We start from the raw sequence: 25120 nt of genomic DNA, 5'->3' as shown, positions 1-25120 counted from the left end.
GTAACGGACGTCAAGGAGGAGCTTTGATTCTACGAGGTAGAGCGACAACGGTCGTGGAAGACCGTGTTCCCTTCCTCGTAGAATCGGAGCTCTTCCGTGGTCATTGATATGGCCAATAGTCGGTTGAGCATCTTAGACTCGTTAAGAAAAGACATGGCCAATGAGTGTATTTTAAAGAGTAGCCATATTATCGTTTTTAGTGCTGCACAGCTGATACCCTTGTGTCATCTTGATCAAACAACTTAAAGACATGGCCAATGAGTGTATTTTAAAGAGTAGCTATATTGTCGTTTTTAGTACTGCACAACTGATACCCTTGTGTCATCTTGATCAAACTCGTATACACGGACAAAAGTACTTTAGGATATAATTTGTTCGCATAAATGGAATGCAAAACAACAGCCATGACCTAGCAACAGGAGGGCCCCGGTGGCGTGCGCGGGTCACACGAGCGTGCCAGACCAGGTGGCGTGGCACCACAAGCACGTGGTGGCCAGATCGACAATGTTGTACGCAACTGCAAGGATGCCTCCGCAGTAACACAGCCAATATGGCCATAAACGGGAGGGCCCCGGTGGTGTGCGTGGGTCACACAGGCGTGCTAGACGAGGTGGTGCGGCACCACGAGCACGCGGTGACCCTAGGAAGAACCCTCAATCATCGCTGGGTTCACTCACTGCCAGTGAAAGTGATTAGTGAAAACTGAGTTCATCACCGTCGCTTTGCAAAAAGACGGTGATAAGCGAATAAAAATTAAAAAAATGTACATCATGTCTCCTGCGCTGCCGTCGATGCCGCTGACCATGCTTGCCGTCATTGGCATATAGAAGGAGGGCAAGCCCCTGCCGCCCAGATCTGCCATCACCACGCCTGGAGAAAGGAGGTGGACTCTCGCCACCGCCCGAATATGCCGCCTTGAGAAGGGGAGGCGGGCCGTAGTTATGCCTTTTTTTTTCTTTGCTACTTCGATTACTTTCACCTTTATTTAACAAGATACCCTTGTCTTGTCTAACTTAAAGACATGGCCAATGAGTGTATTTTAAAGAGTAGCTGTATTGTCGTTTTTAGTACCGCACAACTGATAGCCTTGTGTCATCTCTTGATCAAACAAAAGTACTAAATGATATAATTTGTTTGCATAAATGGAATGCAAAACAAGATATACTGTACATAGATGCATGAAATCATTCAATGGAGTTGAGGTTATCCTCATAATCTTGTCACAGATGGATATATCATGTCAATACAATTGTTGCGGCCCAAACATCTTCTAGTGCTTTCTTCTGCTGTGTTGTGTGTACGCCCACGCCTGCACGCACACACCACACATTCACACACAGGTCTGCATGCACACACGCGGGCACACACACCGCATATGTACGCGCGCACAACACACGCCCACGTTCACACACACACGGACACGCACCACCGCACATGTACACATGTGCACACAACACACGCGTGCGCACGTACACTTCTGCTATCCTATTTAACTTCAAATGCGAAGTTCAGTAGAGGCAAAGATAAAATAAAATATCATTAGAGTCGGTTTAAACACAGTATTAACTTTTAGCTTGTTATACTGTAATAATGTGGGTAATATTAATAACAGATAATACGTACTATGGATACTATTATATAATAATACAATATGGTATGAATTATGGATAGTTTTATAATACAATTCAGGACTTTGCCGGTCTGAATGACCGGAGCCCATGTCATGGACCCTGACGAGCCAGAGGCGGGGGCAGGGTTTGGGGCCGTGCTGCACGACGATGAGATTGTGGGGGACTGGTTCAGCGCCTCCGCTACCTCTGGCTGAAACGCCTGCGACCGGTGGAGCGAGTCGATCATGGATGACGTCTGGTAGGTGTAGACGTGGCCCGTGAGCTCTACTTGGCGTGAAGAAGAAGAAGAAGGCGCGGCTACCACGAGTGTAGATCCACGCGGCCTCAGGTGCGCGTATTTTTTCGCACGTGAGGGATGGTTTTTCCAAGTGCCAAAAGATTAGGAGGGATCGGGAGTAGTCGGAGATGGAGATTTTTCAATCTTGCAAAAATCCTAGATTAGGATACTGTTTTGGGTACTCTTGGTGATGCTCTTATGCCATTTTCTCTTTTCAACTTCGATTACTTTCACCTTTATTTAAAAAGATCAAAATTTGTTTGCGCTAGAACTCTAACTAATACCATTGTCCAACGTGAAGACATGGACAATGAGTGTATTCTAAGGAGTAGCTATATTATTGTTTTGAGTACTACACAACTGATACCCTTGTGTCATCTTGATCATATTTGTAAACACTGACAGAAGTATTTAAGGAAATAATTTGATTACCTAAATAAAAAAAACTCGACCGGTGAGGGAAGAACCGCCCTCACGGCAATGTCATAGGAAGGGATCGTATGACTCCGGTCGAGAAAACCCTCGAACCCTGGCACATACCCCGAAATGCAAAAGAAGATATATTGTAGAATAGATGCAGTAAATCATTTATTGAGTTGAGGTTAACCTCTTAATATAATAACCAATGGATATATATCGTGTCAGCAATTGTTGTAACCCAAACAACTATTAGTATTTTCTTTAGTTGTGTCGTGCGTGCACACGCATTATGACCTGAACAACCTTTAATGTTTCCTTCAGTTGTGTTGCGTACGCGCACGCACATATGCATGCACATGGGCAGGCGCACACACAGACACGCGCGCGCACACAGACACACACATGCAAGCACACACATCCGCTCTCATCACAGTAACACGAGAGATTGCGTCGGCGCGTGTATCCTCGTTGCAGCCGCCCTCACGCCACGGCCATCGACGAATAGCACAAACTGCCCTTAATTATAATTAATTAGTTTTCTTAATTATGACTTGCGGTAAATAATTTTGACAATGGTTTCTCCCAAACACAGTAACAAAGCTCTATAAATGTAAAATAATATAAAAGGAAAAAAAAAGGAGTTACGACTTACTATACGAGCAACCATGACGACACCGTAACAGAAAAAAAAACAAGGCTAATACGTGTGATAAATAACTGACTGGTAGTACATTGGGCTATATATAAGACGATCAATTGGTCGTTTACGAAAATTGTACGTATATAGAAGGAAGGACAGGACGGAACCACAGTGCTCAGGAGTCGATGTTGATACTGCGCCACCCAAAGTCGCCACACGCCTGGGTGTCCTCGAACACCTGGTACGGCGTGCCGGCGCAGCCAGTCCCGGTGTAGAGCGTGGCCGTCTCGCCCCGGTAGTGGAACTCTTGCCCGGCGTAGAACACGAGGTCGGTGCACCCGCACGTCGAGCTCGGGGGGTACCCGACGAGTCCTTCGCCGCGACGCCTGCCACGGCCACCGCCATCACGACGACGATGGCCATCAATGGCGCCGTGGGAATCGCTCTGCACTTTCCGGCCAGTGGAACTTGTGGAAGTGGAGTGACTGCTGAGCTGAGCACCTGAGAGATCTTGATTGGTAGTATAGGCGATTTTATAGGCGAGCTCCCATGCACCCATTTTGAGTGTATCGATCGGCATCAGCTACTAGTTCAGCGCCGCCGACTGTAATTGGTCCGAGCGGAGTTCCCAAGATGTCATCCTGAACAGAAATTGTCTCATTGGATTATTGAAAACGGATCAAAAACAAAATTGGCAGTGATGAATTACTATCGAATATGCTCCCAGCTGCCGACTCTCGCCGGCAGAATCGATCCATCCTTTGTTGCCAAGAAACAGACGATCCACATGCATGCAAAGGGTCGAAAAAACAAATCCAAATCCGGTCCAATCGATGCACTTGGAGAGGCTTTATTCCCCTTGGCCCTGTTTGGTTCCAAATAAGTCACCTGTTTATAAGTTAAAAAGTGAAAAAATGACTTATTTTGTTAAACACCACCAACTTATAAGTCACCTCTGCTTATAAGTTAAGTTGGTTCACCCCTGCTTAAAACTTATAAGTCACCCTTTTTCGCGTGAGGCCCACACCTTTAATGAACTTATAAGTCATCTACAACCAAACATGCATAACTTATAAGTTACTAATTTTCAGTCACATGACTTAATAAGTCACCTGACTTAGACCTTACCAATCAGTTGGAGGAGCCTCCATTCGACACCGGTCCCAAAAGCCAAGATGCCCCCGAGCGGCTGCGCCGCGCGCCACGTACTCCCAGCACGACGCCGTCGCCTCCACCCGCACCCCCTCCATTTCCAAGCTCCAACCACCAGCTCAGCTTTGCACGGCGTCTCACATGGGCTCGCACGCCTCGCCTCGTCAGCCGGACGCTCCGCAGCGACAGGCCGCCACTGACTACACGTAATCCCTCCACTAGCTGGCTCTTTTTTCTAATCGGCGGCCGTGGCGTGTGAGCCCTGAATCAGCTACAGACTCTCGTGCGCTCCGGTTACCCGTCGGCGAAAAGCGCGCACGGCGACGGATCGGAACCTCAAAAGACCGGCCGCGCGCACATGCCGACATGCATCCATGTCCAGGATATGCAAGGATCATCCATCCCATGCCCCACGTCCATGGCGTTGCCTTTTTGGTGCGTGTATATTAACCCCCGCGCGGGCTGTTCTTGCGGTTAACCGCACACTGATCTCTCGAGCAGTCCAGCTCAGGCTCTGAGTTGGTGTTCCAGGCGATAGCTAGCTTGGCACAATCATCCGATGGCGGACATGCAGATTGTCCTGGCTGGGAGGAAGATCGAGGCGCAGTATGTGGAGATGAAGGTGCCGCTCTACTCCTACGGGTGCGAGAAGAAGATCAAGAAGGCGCTGTCACATCTCAAAGGTGCTTACATAGATCTTGAACTGCTCTGTGCGTTACGTACAAAACAGTGTGCATCGTCAAGTGGAAATCAGGCTAACCGCTGACTGTGTGCTTCTGGGACGTGTTTGTTTTGCAGGTATACATTCAGTTCAGGTAGACTACCACCAGCAGAAGGTGATGGTGTGGGGGATCTGCAACCGCGACGACGTGCTCGCCGCCGTCCGGAAGAAGCGCCGAGACGCGCGGTTCTGGAACGGTGACGAACTGGGCCCAGGCGAGCATGTGCCGACGCCCGGAGAAGCTCCGAAGCAGTACCTGGCAGCCTTCGCCGCCTACAGGTTGAGGAAGTCGTGGAAGAAGCTTTTCCCGCTGATCCGGCTCTGAATCTGACCGTGCGCTTAAGCTTATTAGCTTTTTGGACAAGTGAGTAGTGTGTGTGCCTGCTTCTTGAGGACGTCTCAGGAACCGCGAAAGGGGTTCTAACTTAACAGTAGTGCGTGCATGTTGATAGCGAATAAATGTGCTCTGTTATTGACTCGTGAAATCACAAGGAGATGCCGTTTGCACGGATCAATGAAGCTCGAGTAGGCACTAGTCCATTGTTTTAGCTTTGCATTGGCTGGAGAGGAACTGAGGCAGCGAACTAAAGTTATTCTTCTGTTCGACACGTGTCCTATTGTTTTCATAACGGGCTAACGTCCCATCCAGACGCTAGCGTCCGGAGGTGCCCGCACAAGGAGCGAGCGCACCAACAGTAGGCCCGCGCCACCCCGGACGTCGCCCGCGCCACCAGCTGCTTTCCACGTGCATCCCATGTACAACATCTAATCTACTTTTGAAACATCCAGATACAACAGTTGCAACATAAAAAAGAAGACTGATGAAACACTTGAAACAAGCGTCTGAACACTTGCGAAAACACCTAAAAAATATTTGAAAACTATTGCAAATATATGCAACATCCAGATAAAACACTTCCAAACATACGTATGAAATACCTGAAAACACTTGAAACATTTGTTTGCAACATGTATATATATGTAACATCCAGATATACTTTTGCAACATCCAGATAAACCACTTGCAACATGGGTCTAGAACAGATGAAACATTTGGAACATACACTTGAAACATACGTGTATAGCCATTACAACATGGACAACATCCCGATTTACTTTTGCAACATCGATATAGAACGCTTGCAACATACCTATAAAACACTTGAAACATACATTTTGCATCATGGGGTTTTCACCCTTCTTCTTCTTCCATACAACACAACACAGAGCGGGGGGGGGGGGGGCTGCCGATTCTGGCAAGCCGGTGGCCAAGGATAGTGGCGCGGCCTGGCAGTAGCCAGCTGCGCCTGCGCCTGGCTTGGGCCCAGCTAGTGACCGTCACCTCTCCTAGCCGCCTGGCCACCAGCGGCGCCCAGCGTCTGCACACCTTTGTGGCTGCTGCTGGCGGGCACAGGAGGAAGATGTAGTCATGGAAGGCGGTCAACGACGAAGGAGAAAGGCGAGCACGGTGCTACCAGCCACAAACGCCCCGACCCAGTGCCACGTCAGGAAGACGAGAAGCGGTGTGGGAGAGAAATATGTAAGGTAGAGACTGTTGGGCCATTTGTATGAGCTAGATCCAATTAAAATAGCTTCTAATAGGAAAAACCGTCCGAACGCCCGCGCAGGAGCATTTTGGTTTCCATAATTCCATTAGAATCTTACGAAAAAGAAATAGAAAGTTTGCATCTCACTCTAGTGTTCCAACACCTGATTCTTCTCTCTTATTTTCCTCTTCCTCTCTTCTTCTCCAAATTCGGCCGGTCTTAGCAGAAATTTTTGGGAGACAGGCAGGCAAGGCGGTGGGGGGATAGGAGAGACGGCGGCGAGGCGGAGGCGCTAGTGACGCCGCTGGAGTGGATGGCGGAGGAAGTGGCCAGGGGCGAGGTTGGGGGCGGGGGCGACCATGGCCATGACGGTGACAGATCGAGAAAGGGGAGAAGGAGGTCGCTATGGGCGTGGTGAGGTCTTGTCGAAGCTCCGCGGCCGCAGCCGCGAAGCTCTGGCGATGGACAATGGACGGCGGTGACGTAGATGAAGACGTGAAGCAAAAAATCGAGTGTCCTGGGCGGTTAAGACACTCAAGTGTTCTGTAGACATACTCAAAAGAAAAGCCATTGCTAATATGTCGGGCTCGACATTAACTTTGGGGTTTTAGATAGTTGGGCCCATATACCCAAGCCCAAAAATGATAGGCTTATCTCTATCTTGAGGGCATGTGTGGAATATGGGAATTTTTTCCTGTTTATTCCTGTATAATTTCTGTAAAATTACTACGTTTTAAAGAGACCCTATATGATTCCTATAAAATTTACTGTATTTCAAAGAGGCCCTGAACACTTAGAGACCTGAGAACTGAGAAGCACGCAAGTACGCAACTGAATAAGCGAGAGCATTCGGCTTCGTCTCACAGTACTCAGCAAAGAGGAAGCATTCGGCTTCGTCTCACAGTACTCAGCAGAGAGAATTCCTTATTTTACACTGGAAAAATGAGTCGTTCCTTTCTTGGTCTTGAAATTTTTTTCGTTCCCTATTTGACACTCACTTTAACTTTCATCCCTAATTTGATACTACCGTCAAATCCGTTAGCTAACGGTGTTAACTGGCTGTTAAAAAGATGTTTTTGCCCCTAGAAAAAAAAGCGACGAAGCAAATTTGAGAGGAAAAAAAACATGTGCCTTTTTTCAGCTGGGCGCATGCATCAGAGGCGGGCGCAGGGTTTTTTTTCCTCTCAAATTTGCTTCGCCGTTTTTTTTTCTAGGGGCAAAAACGTCTTTTTAACCGCCAGTTAACACCGTTAGCTAACGGATTTGACGGCAGTGTCAAATTAGGGATGAAAGTTGAAGTAAGTGTCAAATAGGAAACGAAGAAAATTTTAGGAAAAAAAAAGGAACGACTCATTTTCCCAGTGTCTGATAAGGAATTGTCTCACTTAGAAGCACGCGAGTAAAGAGCAACTTTTGACAGAGTAGGGTGGCTGGCCTGCGGGTCAGACTGGTGGCGAGCATAGGCTCGTCTTTGTAATTCTGTAATATTGTTTTTCTCTTTTTCTCGTTTAATAAAAATCTAACAAAAAACCTTTGCCGCCTTTAGAAAAAAAGAGCAACTTTTGAGTGTCTTTATTTTAAAAACAAAAAAAGAAAAGGTATCCTTGGCCAGCAGTACTGACTGAAAAATTCTTAGTTCCGTGCCCAAGTTCATACCAGTCGAGGAAGTCGGTGCATCCTTGACACAAACGGGCAAACGACGTTTTTGGGACGGGATTTGCCTCAGCATACAGTCGCTGCGGAGTGGTGTTGGTGCGGAATCTGTCATCTCCTGTCAACCTAGGATCACTGTCACCTTGTTCTAATCGGCAGACCACTTGCCACGCTCAACAAAGTGAGATAAAAAAAAGAGAGCATTACTCAGTCCAACAATCCCTATCAGTCGCTACCTAAAGCATGTCCAGAGGTGTCCAGATATTTCTCAGCCAGCTAAAGCCGGTGAAACCGTGAAGGTGACGCATCGTATTGGCTTGGTACAGCGAAAAGTACTTTACCGCGTAATATCCAGACACTGAGACACGTATGGAGCTCAAGAAAGTGTCGAAGAAAGTCTTCCCATGGTTCATGTTACCAGGAATATTTACAGAAACAAATGAGTCCTCGAAGACAGTATTAATCCTTTACAGCACCGTGTAGCCAAGAGCTGACAAAACGAAAGCGAGAAACGAATGAAACACACCGTGGATCATTGATCAACAACCTATCTGTACTCAGCTAGCTGCCTCAAGCACATGCTGGTGGGTGGCCATGGCGGGCCAGCTGAAAGCCCTGAATTGAAGCCGATCAGCCCCGGGTGGTGACGTGGAGGGCGTGCAGCGGCGGCGGCGGGGGCAGAGGCGGCGGCACGAAGGGGAGGCTCCGCAGCATGAGGAAGCGCATCCGGCGCGGGAACGGCGCGTCGGTGAGGAGCTGCTCCAGCACCCGGGCCACCAGCGCGGTGTACTCCTCCAGCAGCTCCGCCACTATCGCCACGAGAATCATTGCTGAAAGGAAGGAAATGAACCTGCTTCCGCTCTCGCTGGGGTTGGTCTTGGACAGCGGACCCGGAATTTTGGATGTGGACTTGCATCGTCGGAGCGGGGCGGTCGAGGCTTTTAAAAGGGGTCGGGTCGGGTTTCTGGGATTGGGGGAGGGAGATGACGATGAGATCAGGCGGGGAAGCTGGTCTCGCTGCGTGTCGCGTCCGGTGGGCAGCGCGCCCTGGCTTGATGTGACCCGGTGGCGCGCTGCTGGTATGCGCTAGAAGCCGAGGAAAGAAACGGTTCGGTTCGGTTCGCTTTCGAGCGTCGGCCCGTGGTTTGGTTGGGGGATCCAGAAACAGCGCACGGTGTCGCGCGTGGCGCGTCAGGCCGCGAACATACCCGATGCCTCAACTCTCGCGGCTGCACGCCTGCGCCACGGGCCACGGCCGCGGTTTCCACGGGCCCCAGCACCAGAAGCCGCTCGGCAGATTGCTGCCCATGGTTGGTGGCTTCAAACAAATACTACTGCACACAATACTATTGCATCATATAGTAGTACAGTATTAATTATGCATTGTGTAATAATTATAAAAAGGACGTGCATTTTTTTAGGGAGCAAGTAGGAATTCAGCCATTCAGGGGGGAGGGGGGCTCCGGCTGGGAGCGGTGAGCCTACCCAGGTTTGCGGCGTCCTGCCGACGAATGTACGTACAGAGAAGAGAAGACAAGGGACGTGGTCTGCCAGTGCACAGTGGTTTTTTTTTTTTTTTTGTTTCGGATGAGACGTCGGTCTTGTTTGGCTGGTTGAAAAAACAGCGGATGCTAATTTACTATAAGAGAAAAACACTATTATTTTATTAAAAAAGTACGATTAATAAGTTCAAGCCAACAGGGCCGTCGCTTTTGTGAGCATCGCCTGCGTGGACAAGTGTTGTCATATTTGGTCCTGTGGGGAGGCAACATGGTGGTGCTATTTTTACCAGACAGCCGAACATTGCTTTTGTTCAGCTGAATTCTTGTTCTTGGCGAGGAACGACAAAGGTCATCGAGTAAAAATGAGTTTTGTCAACCCCTCCAGTCAAAAGATTTTAAATTTTAAGGTCCAACTTTTAACCTAGGACCAACATGTAGCTATAATAGTTTTGTTATTTGGACCATATTAGATAGATTTGGACTTAACAATTAAATTGGATTAGACAGTAACCGTTTTGTATTGTGGTAGGTTTGTACTTTGGATTTTTTTTTATATATTCTGGGATTTTAATTAGATTTCTCTATTCGGATTTGGATCTTAAGCCATTATCACGTCTACTATGTTGCAGGCCTTGGAGACTACGGCGATGCATAGTTTCTCACCACGTCTGGACATAGGAACAACAGGATATATGTTGGCAACAAATTTTCCTGGAAGAGTTTTGTGGTGCTGTGCTTTTTTACTTGATCAACATCATGTTTTGTGTGATGAACCTTACGATGCTTTGGATGAAGGAAAGGTGGAATTTGTTTTTTCCATTTTCTATAAAATCTCTTCTCAGATTTAGGAGGGGAAAGACAGGAAATCTGAATGGATTACTGACGATGATATCGTGAAATCCAGAAGAAAAACAAGATGAATCAACTGTTGCCTGCACGTAGGCCTTGCGATGTTCACCTTGGCCCGACCGGCCCGCGAGATCGATTGGGCTTCTCGACCATTCCTATGAGAATATCGAGCAATCTGGGCTTATGAAACACATATGGTTGATCTGCGTTAGTTGCATCTCGCGGCCCAGGGGCCACATGTTCGTTGGCCCGCCCAATTCCAATCCAATCCAACGCTGTCTATGAAAAATTGAGGACAGTAGACTGTGCGAACCAGTCTCCATGTTGGTCGATCTAACAAAAGTACTCATGCATTTGGGCCAGTGCTGAACGCTGACAGTGCATATAAACACAAACGCGCGCGCTGCTAACCAGAAATGACGCTACTCGCAGTAGTAAAGGTCAGAGTTTGATGATGTATGGCAAGTGGGACCACTTGTTCCTCGCTACTTGCGACTCCCACGCTTAATTAAACTAGTCTCTCTTAACAACCTCCTGACAGAGAAACGATAAAGAGTGAAGCACGCATTTAGAACGCTCCTCCATGAGGTCCAGGCAGGCGGGTGCAACAATGAAGAAACCCTATAAGCAAAAACGGTCTCACAAATCCCAACAGTCCCACCGCTTAGAGCAGCAGGATCCCGATCCAGCTGAGCTGCACTCTGCAGGCCTGCTGCAGCAGCTCTCCTCTCATGATCCATCTGCTGACCCCCGCCAAAAGGCACAGTAATCAAACCAAACGGCTCGTCTCCTTCTTGCCGCATGAGTAGTTTAATCACCGACCTACCTGTCCGTCCTCCGACGAGCGTCGAGTGCAAAGGCAAAAGCGTGGAGCGAATGAAAAGCAGGAATTCCTTTGTGGTATGGTACGTGTTGGGAGCTGAGAGGCCTAGTTTGATTATGCCAATAATTGGAGGCCACGCGCGTCCGTACGGGACTGGACTGGCCAGCACGCCTCAGCGGCTTTTTATTAGTGTCCCTAACCGCAACATATTCCCGCACGCCAATGGCCGCCGGACATGCAATGCCATGCATGGCCGTGGATGAGGCTGACTGGTCTGTGCAGCTCGACGTTTCATCGCTTCCTCTGTTATTTTCGTGTTTCCCTAGGTGCCCGTGGCCCGTGTGGGGGGAGCCGGGGAGGGCAAATCCTCATCGCAGTACGTAGCACTCCGCAGCAAAGCAGCCAAATCCGATCAAATAGTATTGTTGTGTTGACTTGTCTGCTCGGTGTTATTGGACATACTACGTCTCCGTGATCTGCTTCACGGTAGTAATAACCAGTGGCCCGTGCACGACCTACCACTGTTTTCAACGAGTTTTCGCGGCATCCGGTCTTTTTCTGTTTTTTTTATTATATATGCTTGCATGTTGCAGCAGAATATATAATTTACATTATATGTTCCGATACATCTTGAATAATGGACTTTGTACTACGACTAGATATCACTACCGGAAACGTCAAATTTACCTAGTGTTTTTATGTTTGCTAAGTGTTTTTCCTCGGGCACTCAGCGAACAAGTTCTTTGCCGAGTGCTGCGCTAAAAACCCTCGGCAAAAAAAAAACACTCGGCAAATAAAAGGTTCGTCGAGTGTCAAAAAAAATACTCAGCAAAAAGGGGGTTTGCCGAGTATTTTATTTTTTGCACTCGACAAAGAATAAAAATCATTTTTCTAGGACCGAAGGAGAAGAAAAAAAAATAAAAAAAACTTTGTCGAGTGCCCAGATCTAGCACACTCGGCAAAGGACCAAAAATCATTTTTCTAGGAAATAAGGAGAAGAAAAAAAATAAAAAACTTTGCCTAGTGCCCAGATCTAAGACACTTGTCAAAGGACAAAAAATCATTTTACCGCGAAAGAAGGAGAAGAAAAAAATAAAAAAATTTGTTGCCGAGTGCCCAGATCTGAGACACTCGGCGAAGGAAAAAAAACCATAGTTAATTCCCATGGGTGCCCCTCCCCTCCCCATTCTTCCCCCACGGGCGCCCCCTCCCTCCCTTCCCTGCTCCATTTCGGGCGCCGGCGCACCCCTCCCCTTCTCCGGCGCGCCCCCCTCCCCTCCCTCTCCTGCCTCCTCCTCAGATCCGCCCGCCGGCGGGGCCCTCCCCTTCCTCCCCTCCTCTCTCTCCTGCCTCCTCCTCAGATCCGCCCGCCGGCACGCCCCTCCCCTCCCTCTGGGGGGGCCTTCACGGCCGCCTCCTCCCCTCCCTCTCTCTCCTCCTCCCTCCCTAGATCTGTCTCGGCAGATCCGGCCCCCTCCCTCTCCCGGTGCGGCGGCGCCCTGCCCTCTCCCTCTCCCTGCGCGGCAGCGCCCTCCACCTCCCTTTCCCGACGGTGGCGCCCTCCCCCCTTCCTCTCTCGGCATGGCGACGCTCCCCCTTCCTCTCCCTGCGTGGCGGCGCTCCTCCACCGCCTCCACCAGATCCGGCCCCGGCATGGGCGGATCCGACGATGGTGGCGCACGGGGAAGCCAGATCCGGCCCTAGCACGGGCGGACGGATCTGGCGCACGACCCTCCTCTCCTAGCACGACGGCGCCCTCCCCCTCCCTCTCCCCGCGCGGCGGATCCAACGGGCGCCCCTCCCCTCCCCCATCTTCTTCCCCGATGGGCGCCCCTCCCCTCCCCCTTCTTCTTCCCCGGTGGCTTTGGTGGTGGTGGTGTGGTGGTGGTTGTGGTGGCCGACGGCTGTGGTGGTGGCGGCGGCGGGACTTGTTTTTTAATTGTTTTCGAAAAATGTTTGCCGAGTGTTTTTTTGGACTCGGCATAGTCTTTGCCGAGTGCCCGACGTTTGACACTCGACAAATAGCTCTTTGCCAATAAAATATTGCCGAGTGTCGTTTGTCGAGTGTTACACTCGGCAAACGCTTTGCCGAGTGTGTTTGGGGCTTTGCCGAGTGCCCGTGGCACTCGGCAAATCTCATGTATCCCGTAGTGTATGTGCTATTTCTAACTTATATGGGCATGTATTGTAAGTTTGGATCATGAACGAGTCATTAATAAATCAATTGGGACACTTATCACTAATTCATCATGCAACATATTACACTTAGTAAAACCGGGCAAGATCTTACGCTTGGGATAGTGGAAGGATTGATGGAGTAGAGAGTGAAGGATGAAAATTTACAGGTCACGCCTTAATACTAGGTGTATAAGCTTCCTTTGTCCCTGAAAGAATGAATTCCTAGCAACTTTAGGACAGATTAGCATTGAAGATAAAAGACCATGTTGTCCCTCATTAAACTACTGAGGCTAGGGAGTATATAAGAATGAATTCCTAGAAATTGATTCTTTCAGGAACAGAGGGAGTATATAAGATGCTAGGGAGAGAGGATCCCCACCCGCAATTATATTGTTTTTATTAGGGCCTTGTTGCCCAGCAAATTAAGGAATTACAGTACTGGTTGGAAGTCGAAAGGCAAGAGGTACGTTCCAAAAGCTAGAGTTACATTGCTACCGAGAAAAATAAGCACCATGTATCAGCCACACATTTGTTCTTTGCAGGCAACCTATAACGCCATAGGCTGGCCTTGTTCTTGCATTCATTGAGGATATGACGTATGCTCATCGCTTGCCTTTGGAAGATGAAATTGTTTCTTCTCTTCCAAACTTGCTAGCAACATAGGATCAGGAAAACGTCATAGGCCCTGTGAAAGTGCAATCAAGCCTTAATTGTGGGTTTTCGTGATAATGACCTCGCAATTAGAGAACTAATGAGATTTGTTGAGATGACAAGCAGTAAATTTATATTCGAGGATGCTACACGAAACGGAGGAGCCCCCAACTACAAATATAGATGTCTTCAAACTCAAAGGAGGTTTATATTCTTTTATATATTGAATTTGAGTATAGTAAAAGCCGTACTATAAAGGGGGGCACAATGCTTAAACTAACATGTGGTACCAAGTGCTCAAACAACCACATGCATCCTCAGATTCACAACCAAGATAGTCTACACTTCACTATTATCCTTACTGTCTTGCGGGTGCGAGCTCCGACTCTCCCGACCCCTTGGATGCAGGCTTCGGTTCGCCCAACCCCTTGGGTGCAGGCTTCGGTTCGCCCGACCCTTTGGTCGTGGGCTCTGTCTCGCCTGACTCCAAGGTCGTGGGCTCCGTCTTGCCCGACCCCTTGGGTGCGAGCTCCGGTTCGCCTGACCTTTTGGTCGCGGGCTCCGTCTCGCCCGACCCTAAGGTCGCGGGCCCTGTCTCGCCCGACCCTAAGGTCGCGGGCTCCGGCTCACCCGACCCTTTGGTCGCGGGCTCTGTCTCGCCCGACCCTTTGGTCGTGGGCTCGTCTCGCTCGACCTCAACGCCGTGGACCTCGTCTTGCCTGATCTCTTGGGTGCAATGCCCGTTGGGGGCTGGGGGTATATACCTTTTCTTTTTCTCTTCAACGGCTATTTGTGATTTAAGTGACTGTTGGGGCCTGGGGGTATATATACCTTTCTCTTTCTTTCCCAATAGTAATGAACCAACCTGCTCCCTTCTTCCTCACTTTAGCACGCTCAAAACAGAGTAGGAGTTCTCTCTCTCTCACTGCATTATTGACCTCAAGCCCCCTAGTAAATCCATTGATTTCCCATCAATCCTTGAGGGATAAGGGTCCAAAACTTGATAAGAGAGCATCTCCATTGATTCTAAACTCTAAAGAGCACTTGGTTCATGTTTTGGCTGGCGATTGTGTTTGTTACTCTTGGAGCTTGGCTCCTAGCCGGCTAGAGCGTCACCCAGTGAGATTGCCAACTTGTGTGATAGCCCCAGGAGGTTTGTTACCACCTCTTGCAGCAAGTAAAATCATCCCTCATCTTAAGAGTTCACTCTCTTGACTTGAGAACGAGGTAGGGTTGCAAATCCCTAAGCCTTAGTGGTATACCTCAACAACGTGGACTTAGGCAAGCCTTGGTGGCGAGCTGAACGACGGGATAAATCCTTATGTCATCCTGTGCTTGTGTTGCTACGCTTGTGTTCTTGTTGTTGTTGAGGTGACTTCTAGGATTGAGGCCGATCTACTTGTGTGTGGTGTTCCCACCACTTTTAGCTGTCAATCTGTGATCTACCACCCTATAGGAAGCTAAGAAATTTACCCGATCTAAATTTCATTGAGTAGATTTTGAACTGTGAATTAATCTCTCCTGTAGGTGCGGCAGTGCTGCGCTCAAAGAGTGGCAGTGTCGCTGGTGAATTTGACTTCGGTTTGAGTTGAATTGTTACAGGCCTATTCACCCTCCTCTAGACGTACCAGAGATCCTACACCCTATTCGCTTGTCTTATGAGCCGTACTATTTCAGTGAACGAACAATATTTTTCTCTCACAACAAATCAGCGAATAGTACTTTCAGCCATGACTTTTCAGCAAAGCGAACATGGCTAGTGTTCCCTAGGGATGTGGTTTGGGCGCTCAATATCGTCAATGATTGCAACACACTATGGTGCCTCCACCTATTTTCAACCGCAATGCCTCCCATAATGTTTTGGTCAAGGGGCATCCAAGTACGATGTGGGTATAGTTGTCTTTTAGCTGACGAACAAATCTCGCACTTGTCATCCTCAAGGATTCACTTCTTTCTTTAGGTTAGCTTTGCTTGGATATGGTCGTGGAGGAGCAACCAGACAAAGAATTGTACACGAGAGGGAGCACGACTGGATCAAATGAATTTCACCGAAGTATCTTGTTGGTTACAAGATTTAAGAGCTTTGCAGAGCAATGCAATTGAGAGGCATTCATCATTGGTGATGAAAGGGTTGCGGCGGGAATATGCATTGTTTATGAGGTGTGTGTTGGCCAGGATGTCTTCAACCTCCATAAGTAATTGTTTGGCACAACTCCACTTCACCATTGGAGCCGTTTTTTTAAGCTTCGTCTCCATGAGTAGCTCTAGCGGTGGAGCTGAGCTCTTGATTGTAGGCATATATATTGGTACCCAGATACCCACGTCACCTGGAAAACAACCCAACTAGGGCAGGGCAGGCCAAACATGCCAAATGAGAGGCCTAAACCAGATAGGATACCTCATCTACTTGGTGGACAGGCATATCAAGATGTACTTAGAAACCAACTATGCCCAACTAATTTTTTTTTACAAACTAGAAAACCAACCTCTAAACCGATCATAACTCTATCTGTAACCCTATCCTAGACTATATATGGTGGGGTAGAGAGCCCCTGATCTGTACCTCAATCATATCCCATACACATGTAGCTAGACATGTAGACAAACCCATCAACACCCCTATAAACTACGCAACATATGGAATAAGTGATCGATTCTCCACTAGACGCAGGGTACCATGTATCTAAACTAGTATACATATGTGTCCCATGTGCTACCCCTCTAATCTTCTACGCAAAAACACTGATATACTTGTTGGGGATAAAATCTACAACACTCATGGTGTGCAAAAACAATGGAAAGACCATAATATCCTTCTGCTGATTTTTTTTCTTATTTCTCCCATCTCAATACCGCTGGACCCTTCACGCGTGCATCTTCTTCTCCATGCCCCGGTGGCGGCAGACACGTTGCGCGTGCCCCGGTGGCAGCGCCCCGTGCATGCCCTTGCGCGCGCCCCGGCGACCGCGTCCTGTGCTCCCGGTGGACCTCTTCTTGTCCGTGCAGGGACAAATCAGGGCTTTACCCTTGTCATAGCCCACTAGAATGAGGTGGAACTGGATAAAGCTACTATTTTTTTATCTCTGCTCTTATCAAAACTTTACGAGAGCAAGTTACGAGGAGCTCCTTAAATGCAGTTGTTCTATTTTACCATGTTTAGCATAAAATAGCTCCAGGAGCTGGTGTTGGAGCTGTACCAAACGGCATCTAAGCTGTATCACTGCTTGGTGCGACAGGCGTCGAACGAGATGCCATTCGATTCCAGTAGTAACATACTGTTTCTTTCTCTCTTTTTTTTTTTGAAACGAGATGCTTTGCATTGCCGCCGTTGTATCTCGGGCTCTCTCCTCGGCAGGAGGGCGAAGCCGGATGGCATGGTTAGAAGATGCGCAGTTGCACACCATGGGTCGATCGATCTCCTATCGCACCGTGTGTGACACGACAATTCAGTCGATGACTCGATGGCCACCCGGGCTTCTGGACCACCGGTTCACCGGCTTCCATAGCGCGGCGCGCGGGCGGCTCATGCGGGCGCGCTAGCCCGATCTGTGGAACCGGCGGAAGCCCAGCCCGGCCCCTCTCCCGTCGTAGTCGCCCACGCATGCGGTCCCCCATGCGTGCCATTGTCACGGCACGGGGCGGGGCGGGGCGGAGCGGAAGTGCGGAACGCTATCGACTCGTGCACAGTACATACACGCACGTACAGTTGCAAAAGCGCTGCGCGGATCGATCGGTCCACTTCCGTTCCAACGGCGGGCGCTTGGACCTGGACCGGTCCAGGTGCACATGGGCCAAGGCGTGGCGTGCTTGCGAAAGCGACGTAACGGGGGCGAGCTCAACGGTCTCATCAGGGGTGAGCAGTGCTTGCGTGTGCAGTGCAGTGGGATAGATAGGGATAGGGAGAGAGCGCCTTGCCGCCGCGGAATTATTTCGGTGTTCGCACCCCGCCCGACCTGCGCAGCGCTTGTCCTGCCGGCCGCAGCTGCATCAGCATCTGCATGCATGCACCGCCCAGTAGTGCTCAGCTTTGTCCTTTCTTGGGCCCGGCCCGGACAGGCCGGCCTCGTCCCAGGTCCCAGCTCGCACACGCCTCCTTCTGATTCCATCTCGGATGCCATGGCATGCCACACAGAGCCGTCAGATGTGCCAGAACAAGCACAGCCATGATCCTCCTCCCCTCGCGCGCTCTCTCTCTCCCCCCTTCAAACTACACATGCATACACACACTAGCTTTTGCTTTGATGCATGGCATGGTCTCATGTAGGCCCCATTTGGCTTGCTGAATCTTGACTGAAACTGCCTAAAAAAACACTATTATGGCTGAATAGTTGTGAGAGAAAAACACTATTTCAGTTGAAAAAAGAAGCCGAATATAAGGTAAGCCGAACGGGACCTGACCTGTACTCCTTCCTACTAGCTACCAGTGCGTTGCACTGCCTGGGTTGAGCAGGGCCTTAATGCACCTTTGTTGGGACGTCGTTGGATGCTTCCATCTCACATGCACCAATTAGCCCCGCAGGCCGGCAGGCCGGGTGGAGGTGGGCATGGGCTGCAGTGCTGTGCTGCCAGGAGTACGCAACGCACTGTGCGGCAGTGCTGCCTGCGTTAATGACCATTAAAGCTAAGGTACAGAAGACCGAAACACCCTTAATTAATGCACATAATCTTCATTTATATATTCGGGAATGATAAGGTTCGGGAGGGTTAGGGGAGTGTTTTTTTTTGTCTTTTATTAGTCCCCTAGTCACCCCAAGGGACTAATGGATTAATAGGTTTAGTCACCCCTTTGGTCACACTCTGTTTGGGTCTTTACTATAAAAGGGAACTAAAAGGGGTGACTAGTCACCCCATGCAAACAGGCCCTAAGTGTTTACTAGCATTAATTGGAGGATGAGGCTCTTATATGCGGATGTTTTATGATTCTCCATGTGTCTCCGAAGATAGGGTTTCCTCCTATTTTTTCCAGAGGCAGTTCACTAAGCAAACCGTTTCTAACTAGTCACCGGAGCACTTTAGTTTATGAACTGCCCCCTAGAAACATATTGCAGAAACAATTATGTTAAATAAATCATCCCTAGAAATATATCCATCTTTTAGAGGCGGTCGGTTTAAGGTAACCGTCCCTAAAAATAAGATTTATAGGAGCAATTGCTTATATATCAACCGCCACGGAAATATGTAATTTACAGGGGTGGTTGATTAAGTAAACCGCCGCTAGAAAGCGATTTTTACATATGGTTGACTTAGTCAACTGCCTTAAAAATAGCCGCACAATAAGTAAATTCATAAAATTTTCAAATGAATTTGAATGAAGACAAAATTTGTATAAAACTATAAATATCGAGATGATCTATAGGATATAGCGTAGTAAAGGTTTTAAAAACCGACCCTAAAAATTAATTTTGACCCTTAAAAATATTTTGTGTCATAGTGGCCACATCATCATGTCATTAATTGACACTAATTAATGGCCATAGAAACCATCCTAGTTTTGGGGTTAGGATTTCCTTTAGCTGTTGGGGACAAGCTTCTACCATCAGAATTAATCACAGTTGGTACTGTACTGTACAGCTTTTGGGTTTCTTGACCGAGAAAAGCATCTCTCACTAAACACAACCAACATATTGCATATGAGACATGGCTCAAGGGTACAATGTGGAGTATATTCCATTATCATGTGATCGGTGATTAATTGTTCCTCATGCTTGTTCCTTTTGATCAATATAGCATACAACCGCCTTTAATTTCTACTCTCTGCATTCCAAATTGTAAGTGGTTTTAGCTTTTCAAGATACATAGCTGTTACTATTTATCTAGACGTAACGTAATGTGTATCTAGATTCGTAACAAAAGCCATGTATCTAGAAAAGCCAGAATGACATACAATTTGAAACACAAGGAGTACTACTCAGTGCTGCCAGCGTAGTCGTGCAAAATAGTAGGTATTAGATTGCTGCATCCCTCCATTTTAAATTGGAAGTCGTTTTAATTTTGACCTAAGTCGAACTCCTTTTATATTTTATTAAAATTTTCCTTGGTACATATTTATATAGTGCTCTTGCATGGATACTTGATATGAATGGTATGCTAGTAATTCGGGTGTAGATTTGAGAGAATATTCTTTTTATTTTTAATAATAACCAAATTAGGTAATTTAGATGTAAATTGGAGTGGTTACTTTGATTATCCATCATAATTGGAAGGAGGTAATATAGACACAAATTTAGAGAGTTTACTAAAGGTTATGTTTCATAACAGTAGATATATATACGCAATTTAGATGAAATTTAGGGGTTATTTTATGCTGTATTTCATAATGACAAAGGCAGTTATTTTTAGAAAACAAAATAGATTTCATTACTTTACTATTTCATCAATGGTGATAAGAGTATCAAATGATGACAATGTCTTCCTATTTTTTGGAGAATTTTAGCATGTCTCGTAAGGATTAATGTAGAGGCGCCATTGCGAGCCACCCATAAGTAACAATAAGATCATAAGATAGACCTTACTGTTGTGCCTTTCACATCCAGCAACCAAAAAGTCTCTTGGGCCCTCACGAGTGCATTATTCAGCACTCCATCTCCTTGTTGAATCCTTTTGTAATTTGGACGTCGTACGTATAATAGCAGGCACTGGCCACTTCTTTAGCTATCAAGATCAGAAAGGTACATATACCTATATATATGTCTCAAAAGTTAAAGGAAGACTATATATAGAGCAGCAAACTAAGGTAGAGCATATAGTTAGCTAGCTAGCTAGAGCGAGCTGCTGAGAAGACCGCGCCGGCCGGCCTGCCGGAGAGGCTGCGCACGCCGGCGCCTGGACCACTGATGATGGGCTGATCGATGAGGTCCCAATATCCACCATCAAGGAGATGTTATGGAAGCATGACCCAGTACACCAACCAGGCCTGATGACCTGCTGATGGCCGGTCTGCGCGGCCTGGCCGGAGATAGATAGAGATAGAGACAGTGCAGGCTCGCTCCTCCGGCCTACCTGTAGCAGCAGCAGCTAGTGGCGAGAGGTGAGGTGAGATGGAAGCAAACGAGCACGTCTATCTCGATCGTTAGCTGCCGGCTAGCTAGTAGCACACACAGCAAGAAGCAGGGTAGAGAGGGGACTCGATCTCGCGCGCGTCGGGGCCATGTCATGTGCGCGCGTCGTCTTTTACTCGGTTTGAAGCAATACAAAGGCGCATGCGTGCGTCGGTGCGTGGTCCTCCGATCCGGACCGGAGCGCAGGGAATGAAAAGCGCGCGCCGAGAGCATCCGAACGACCGAACCAGATTGCCTGGCATGGGCGCCGGCTGGCCGGCCAGTGTGCTTGCTTGGTGTACATGTGCACCGTCGCGTCCGATCCGCTTGGTCACTACGCTAGATTCGCACATCACTGTCGGATTTGTGAGAACTGACAATGATGTACCTTCACTGTCGATTATGAGCTTGAAAATGAAAAAATGATTAGGGTTGGGCTAAAACCGACAGTGAAGGACCACATCACTGCCGGTTTGTGGCTTGAACCGGCAGTGTTTTGATAGTCACTCATCAGTGCCGGTTTAAGCCAAGAGCCGATAGTGATTGGGCTCTATCACTGTCGGTTCTAGCCAAGAACCGACGGTGATAAGCCTACAACACAAAAAGGCTACAGACGTCCTCTCCTTCCTCCTCTCTTCCATCCCGAAAACAGAGACGCGCATTTGGACCCTTTCCTCCATTGCTGCGGCTGCTCTTCACCATGAAGCTAGTGCTTGGATTTTGAAGAATGACTTGATCTTTTTGCTTTAAGGTTAGTAACAAACATCCACTTCTTTGATTTTGTTGCTTAATTAGCTTCGTTTTGAAGACTACATTGCTTGATTCTCATTCTAATTCTTTCTCCATTCTAGAGAGCACTTTTTTAATTGGACATTTGGGCAAGGCTTAAATTATGGTGAATCCATCATCCAAACGGTTAGTGTCTATGAACACATTTAAATTCCTAGCTAATTATTCCATGGTGGTCAAGATCATCATTGTTAGTATGTGAAGCTATAATTAGTTCTTAGAAGTAGAGTAGAATAGATGTTCTTTATTATTGCATAATAATTATTTTTTTACTACGATTTTTTATTTACAGGGCCGGGGCTACCAATTTTAATTTTTCAATAATTAGTGTATAATAATATTTTCCAAAAATGGTACTTTCGAGCTACAATTCTTGTTCATGAAGCTTAATTTCTTATTAATTCTTTGTAATTATTATCTCAGTATTTTTTTGTGCAGAGATGGATCAAGAGTGGATGTATCTGTCCCGAACGAACAAGCGGTACATGCATGACGTCAACCAATTTATCACCGATGCCAAAGCCTATGCTGGGAATGGGAACCCTGTCTTCTGCCCATGCAAAGATTACAAGAATCATAGAAACTTTCATCAAATTGAGTCTATACGATCGCACTTGATTATCAGGGGGTTCATGCCAAACTATATGATATGGACTATGCATGGTGAGGTTGGTGTGAATGTTCTGCAGGAAAATGAAGATGATGTGGACATGCTTGACGTAGCCATCCACTATACTGACGAGGAACCCGGTGTCAATACGGAACCTATGGCCATAGTTAATAATGTGTTTAAGAACACGCTAGCTAACGATACCGAGGATAACGATGACATTTCTCAGCTGCTAAGTAATGTAGAGACCGAATGTTTTAGTGAAAGACAGCTGAGAAAACTAGAGAAAATGAGATAAGATGGTAAAACACCATTGTATAGAAATTATCCAATGAGCAAACTGAAAGCCAACATCATGCTGTTAGAGTTCAAATCGACAAATGGATTGAGCGATAAATGCTTCGATCAGTTGTTAGGTATAATAAGGAAAATGCTCCCAGAAAAAATGAGTTGCCAGAAAAGACATACTTAGCCAAGCAAATGATCTGCCCCATCGGCCTCGAGGTTGAAAAAATCCACGCGTGTTCCAATGATTGCATATTATACCGTGGAGAAAAATACAAAGACTTGGACAAGTGCCCCAAGTGTGAAGCTCCACGGTACAAGGAAGGGCCATCAGATAAGGGTACCAAGACTAGAAGAGGTCCTGTAAAGGTCATTTGGTATTTTCCTATAGCTCTCCGGGTACATAGACTGTTTGCATAGAGCGTAAGAAAGATACAATGATGAGGCACCCCATCGATGGGCGTGATTGGAGGACTATCAATACTATGTTCTATAAAGACATCGGTGGAGAGGTAAGACACCTTTAGTTTGCTTTGAGCACAAATGGGATGAATCCTTTCGACCAGGTTAGAAGCAATCATAGCACCTGGCTAGTGACGCTTTGTATATACAACCTTCTACCTTGGATCTATATGAAATGGTCGTACATCCAGATACCACTATTGATCCAAGGGCCAAGACAACATAAAAATAACATCGATGTGTTTCTAGAACTAGTGATCGATGAACTAGTGGAGATGTTTGAAAAGGGTGTGCCGAATGTTTGGGATGAGTACAAAAAGGAACATGTCACGATTAAGGGAGTACTTATCGCTATAATCACCGACCTGCCAGGTCGAGGTTCATTGTCCGGAGAGAAGACAAAAGGCTATATTGGATGTGTCGAGTGCTTGGACGACACCGATGCGGTAAATCTACCAAATAACTCAAAGATAGTTTATATGGGACACTGTAGGTTCCTACCTAAGGATCCCCCTTACCGCAGGAACAGAAAAGATTTCAACGGTACTATTGAGAAACACTTAGCTCCAAAATATCGAGACGGGCCTGCGATACTTCGAGAACTCAATAAACTAGAGGTTATCCTTAGGAAGGGGGACAATGTAGTAGCAGCGCCTGATGGGAGCGTTTGGAAGAAAAAATCAGTTTTTCTAGAAACTACCTTACTGGCCATTTCTGAGTGTACACCACTGTCTTGATCCCATGCACATCACTAAAAACGTGTGCGCTAACACTCTTAACACCTTGATGGCCCCCGGGGGCATCGAAGGATTCACTAGCCACACGCCTAGACATGCAACACTTGGGAATCAGGAAAGAGCTGCATCCCATGGAGCTAGAAAATGGCTAGTTCAAACTTCTGGTTGCGTCATGGACATTGAAGAAGGAAGAAAAGCGTGCACTTATTTCTTACTTCAATGAACACAAAGTCCCGACGGGCTACCGTGTGAACCCGAAGAGGCTAGTGAACATGAGAGAACTCAAGTTTAGCTATGGCCCTATGAAGGCCCATGACTGTCATGTCATTATTACTCAGCTTCTCTCTGTTGCCCTGCATGGTATCCTCCCCCCAAAGGTCCACGCCCCAATCATAAAGCTTTGCTCGTTCTTCAACGTGATCTCAAAAAAGGTCATTGATGTGTCCACGCTAGAGCAGCTACAGCGGGACATAGCCAAAACTTTCGTTAGGCTTGAAATGCATTTCCCTCCAACTTACTTTAATATCTCATTGCATCTGCTCATTTATCTTGTTGACCAAATTAGAGCCCTTGGCCCAATATACCTGCATTAGATGTTCCCTTTCGAAAGATTGATGAAAGTTTTTAGGAGGTATGTTAGGAACTGATTCAGGCCAGAAGGGGGCATGGTTAAAGGATGGTCAATGGAGGAGGCCATTGAGTTCTGCACATATTATCTGGACATCAAAAGGGTCGGAGTTCCAGAATCTCGTCACGAGGGAAGACTACATAGCAAAGGAACGATTGGGGAGAAATCTGTTACAGTAGACGACCCTATTTCTTTCAGACAGGCATAGTTTGTTGTTCTCTAGCAAGCCGAGGGTGTGATGCCATACATTGATGAGCACAGACAATCGCTGCAAACTCTATATCCAAGCAGGTCATAGGCTTGGCTAGATAAAAAAATATAAGGAGGAATTTATCAACTGGTTGCGATGTCGCTTGCTTTGAATAAAGTTGGGTAATCAACTAGATGCCTTAGCCAAGGGACCTTCGAGTACATATCTTAAGTACCAATGACATGAGATCAATGGATTCACATTTTACACATAAAAGCAAGTTGGAAAGAGCACATACCAAAATTGTGGTGTTCATTTTGATGCTCACGATAAAAACG

At 47.3% G+C, this 25120-nt stretch overlaps 1 protein-coding gene across 1 annotated transcript; it reads left to right on the top strand.

Annotated features, from left to right (window-relative positions):
- The first annotated feature begins 4477 nt into the window (after positions 1-4477).
- On the top strand, positions 4478-5265 carry LOC136491207 (copper transport protein ATX1-like). Its single transcript, XM_066487443.1, has 2 exons — positions 4478-4803; positions 4919-5265. The coding sequence occupies exons 1-2, from the start codon at positions 4680-4682 to the stop codon at positions 5164-5166; spliced, it is 372 nt and encodes a 123-aa protein (XP_066343540.1). The 5' UTR covers positions 4478-4679; the 3' UTR covers positions 5167-5265.
- Positions 5266-25120: the final 19855 nt, after the last annotated feature.

This window comes from Miscanthus floridulus, chromosome 11 (assembly GCF_019320115.1).
Source record: "Miscanthus floridulus cultivar M001 chromosome 11, ASM1932011v1, whole genome shotgun sequence".
NCBI classification, from domain to species: Eukaryota; Viridiplantae; Streptophyta; class Magnoliopsida; order Poales; family Poaceae; genus Miscanthus; species Miscanthus floridulus.
Note: the sequence above shows the minus strand (reverse complement) of the source record. Positions and strands in the feature narration are given on the sequence as shown.

What these genes read in the sequence shown, in the direction of transcription:
- LOC136491207 (XM_066487443.1), top strand. Translation starts at nt 4,680, where the DNA reads ATGGCGGACATGCAGATTGTCCTGGCTGGGAGGAAGATCGAGGCGCAG. An exon ending in GGCGCTGTCACATCTCAAAG is followed by an intron (nt 4,804 to 4,918) that starts GTGCTTACATAG and finishes TTTGTTTTGCAG; the next exon opens with GTATACATTCAGTTCAGGTA.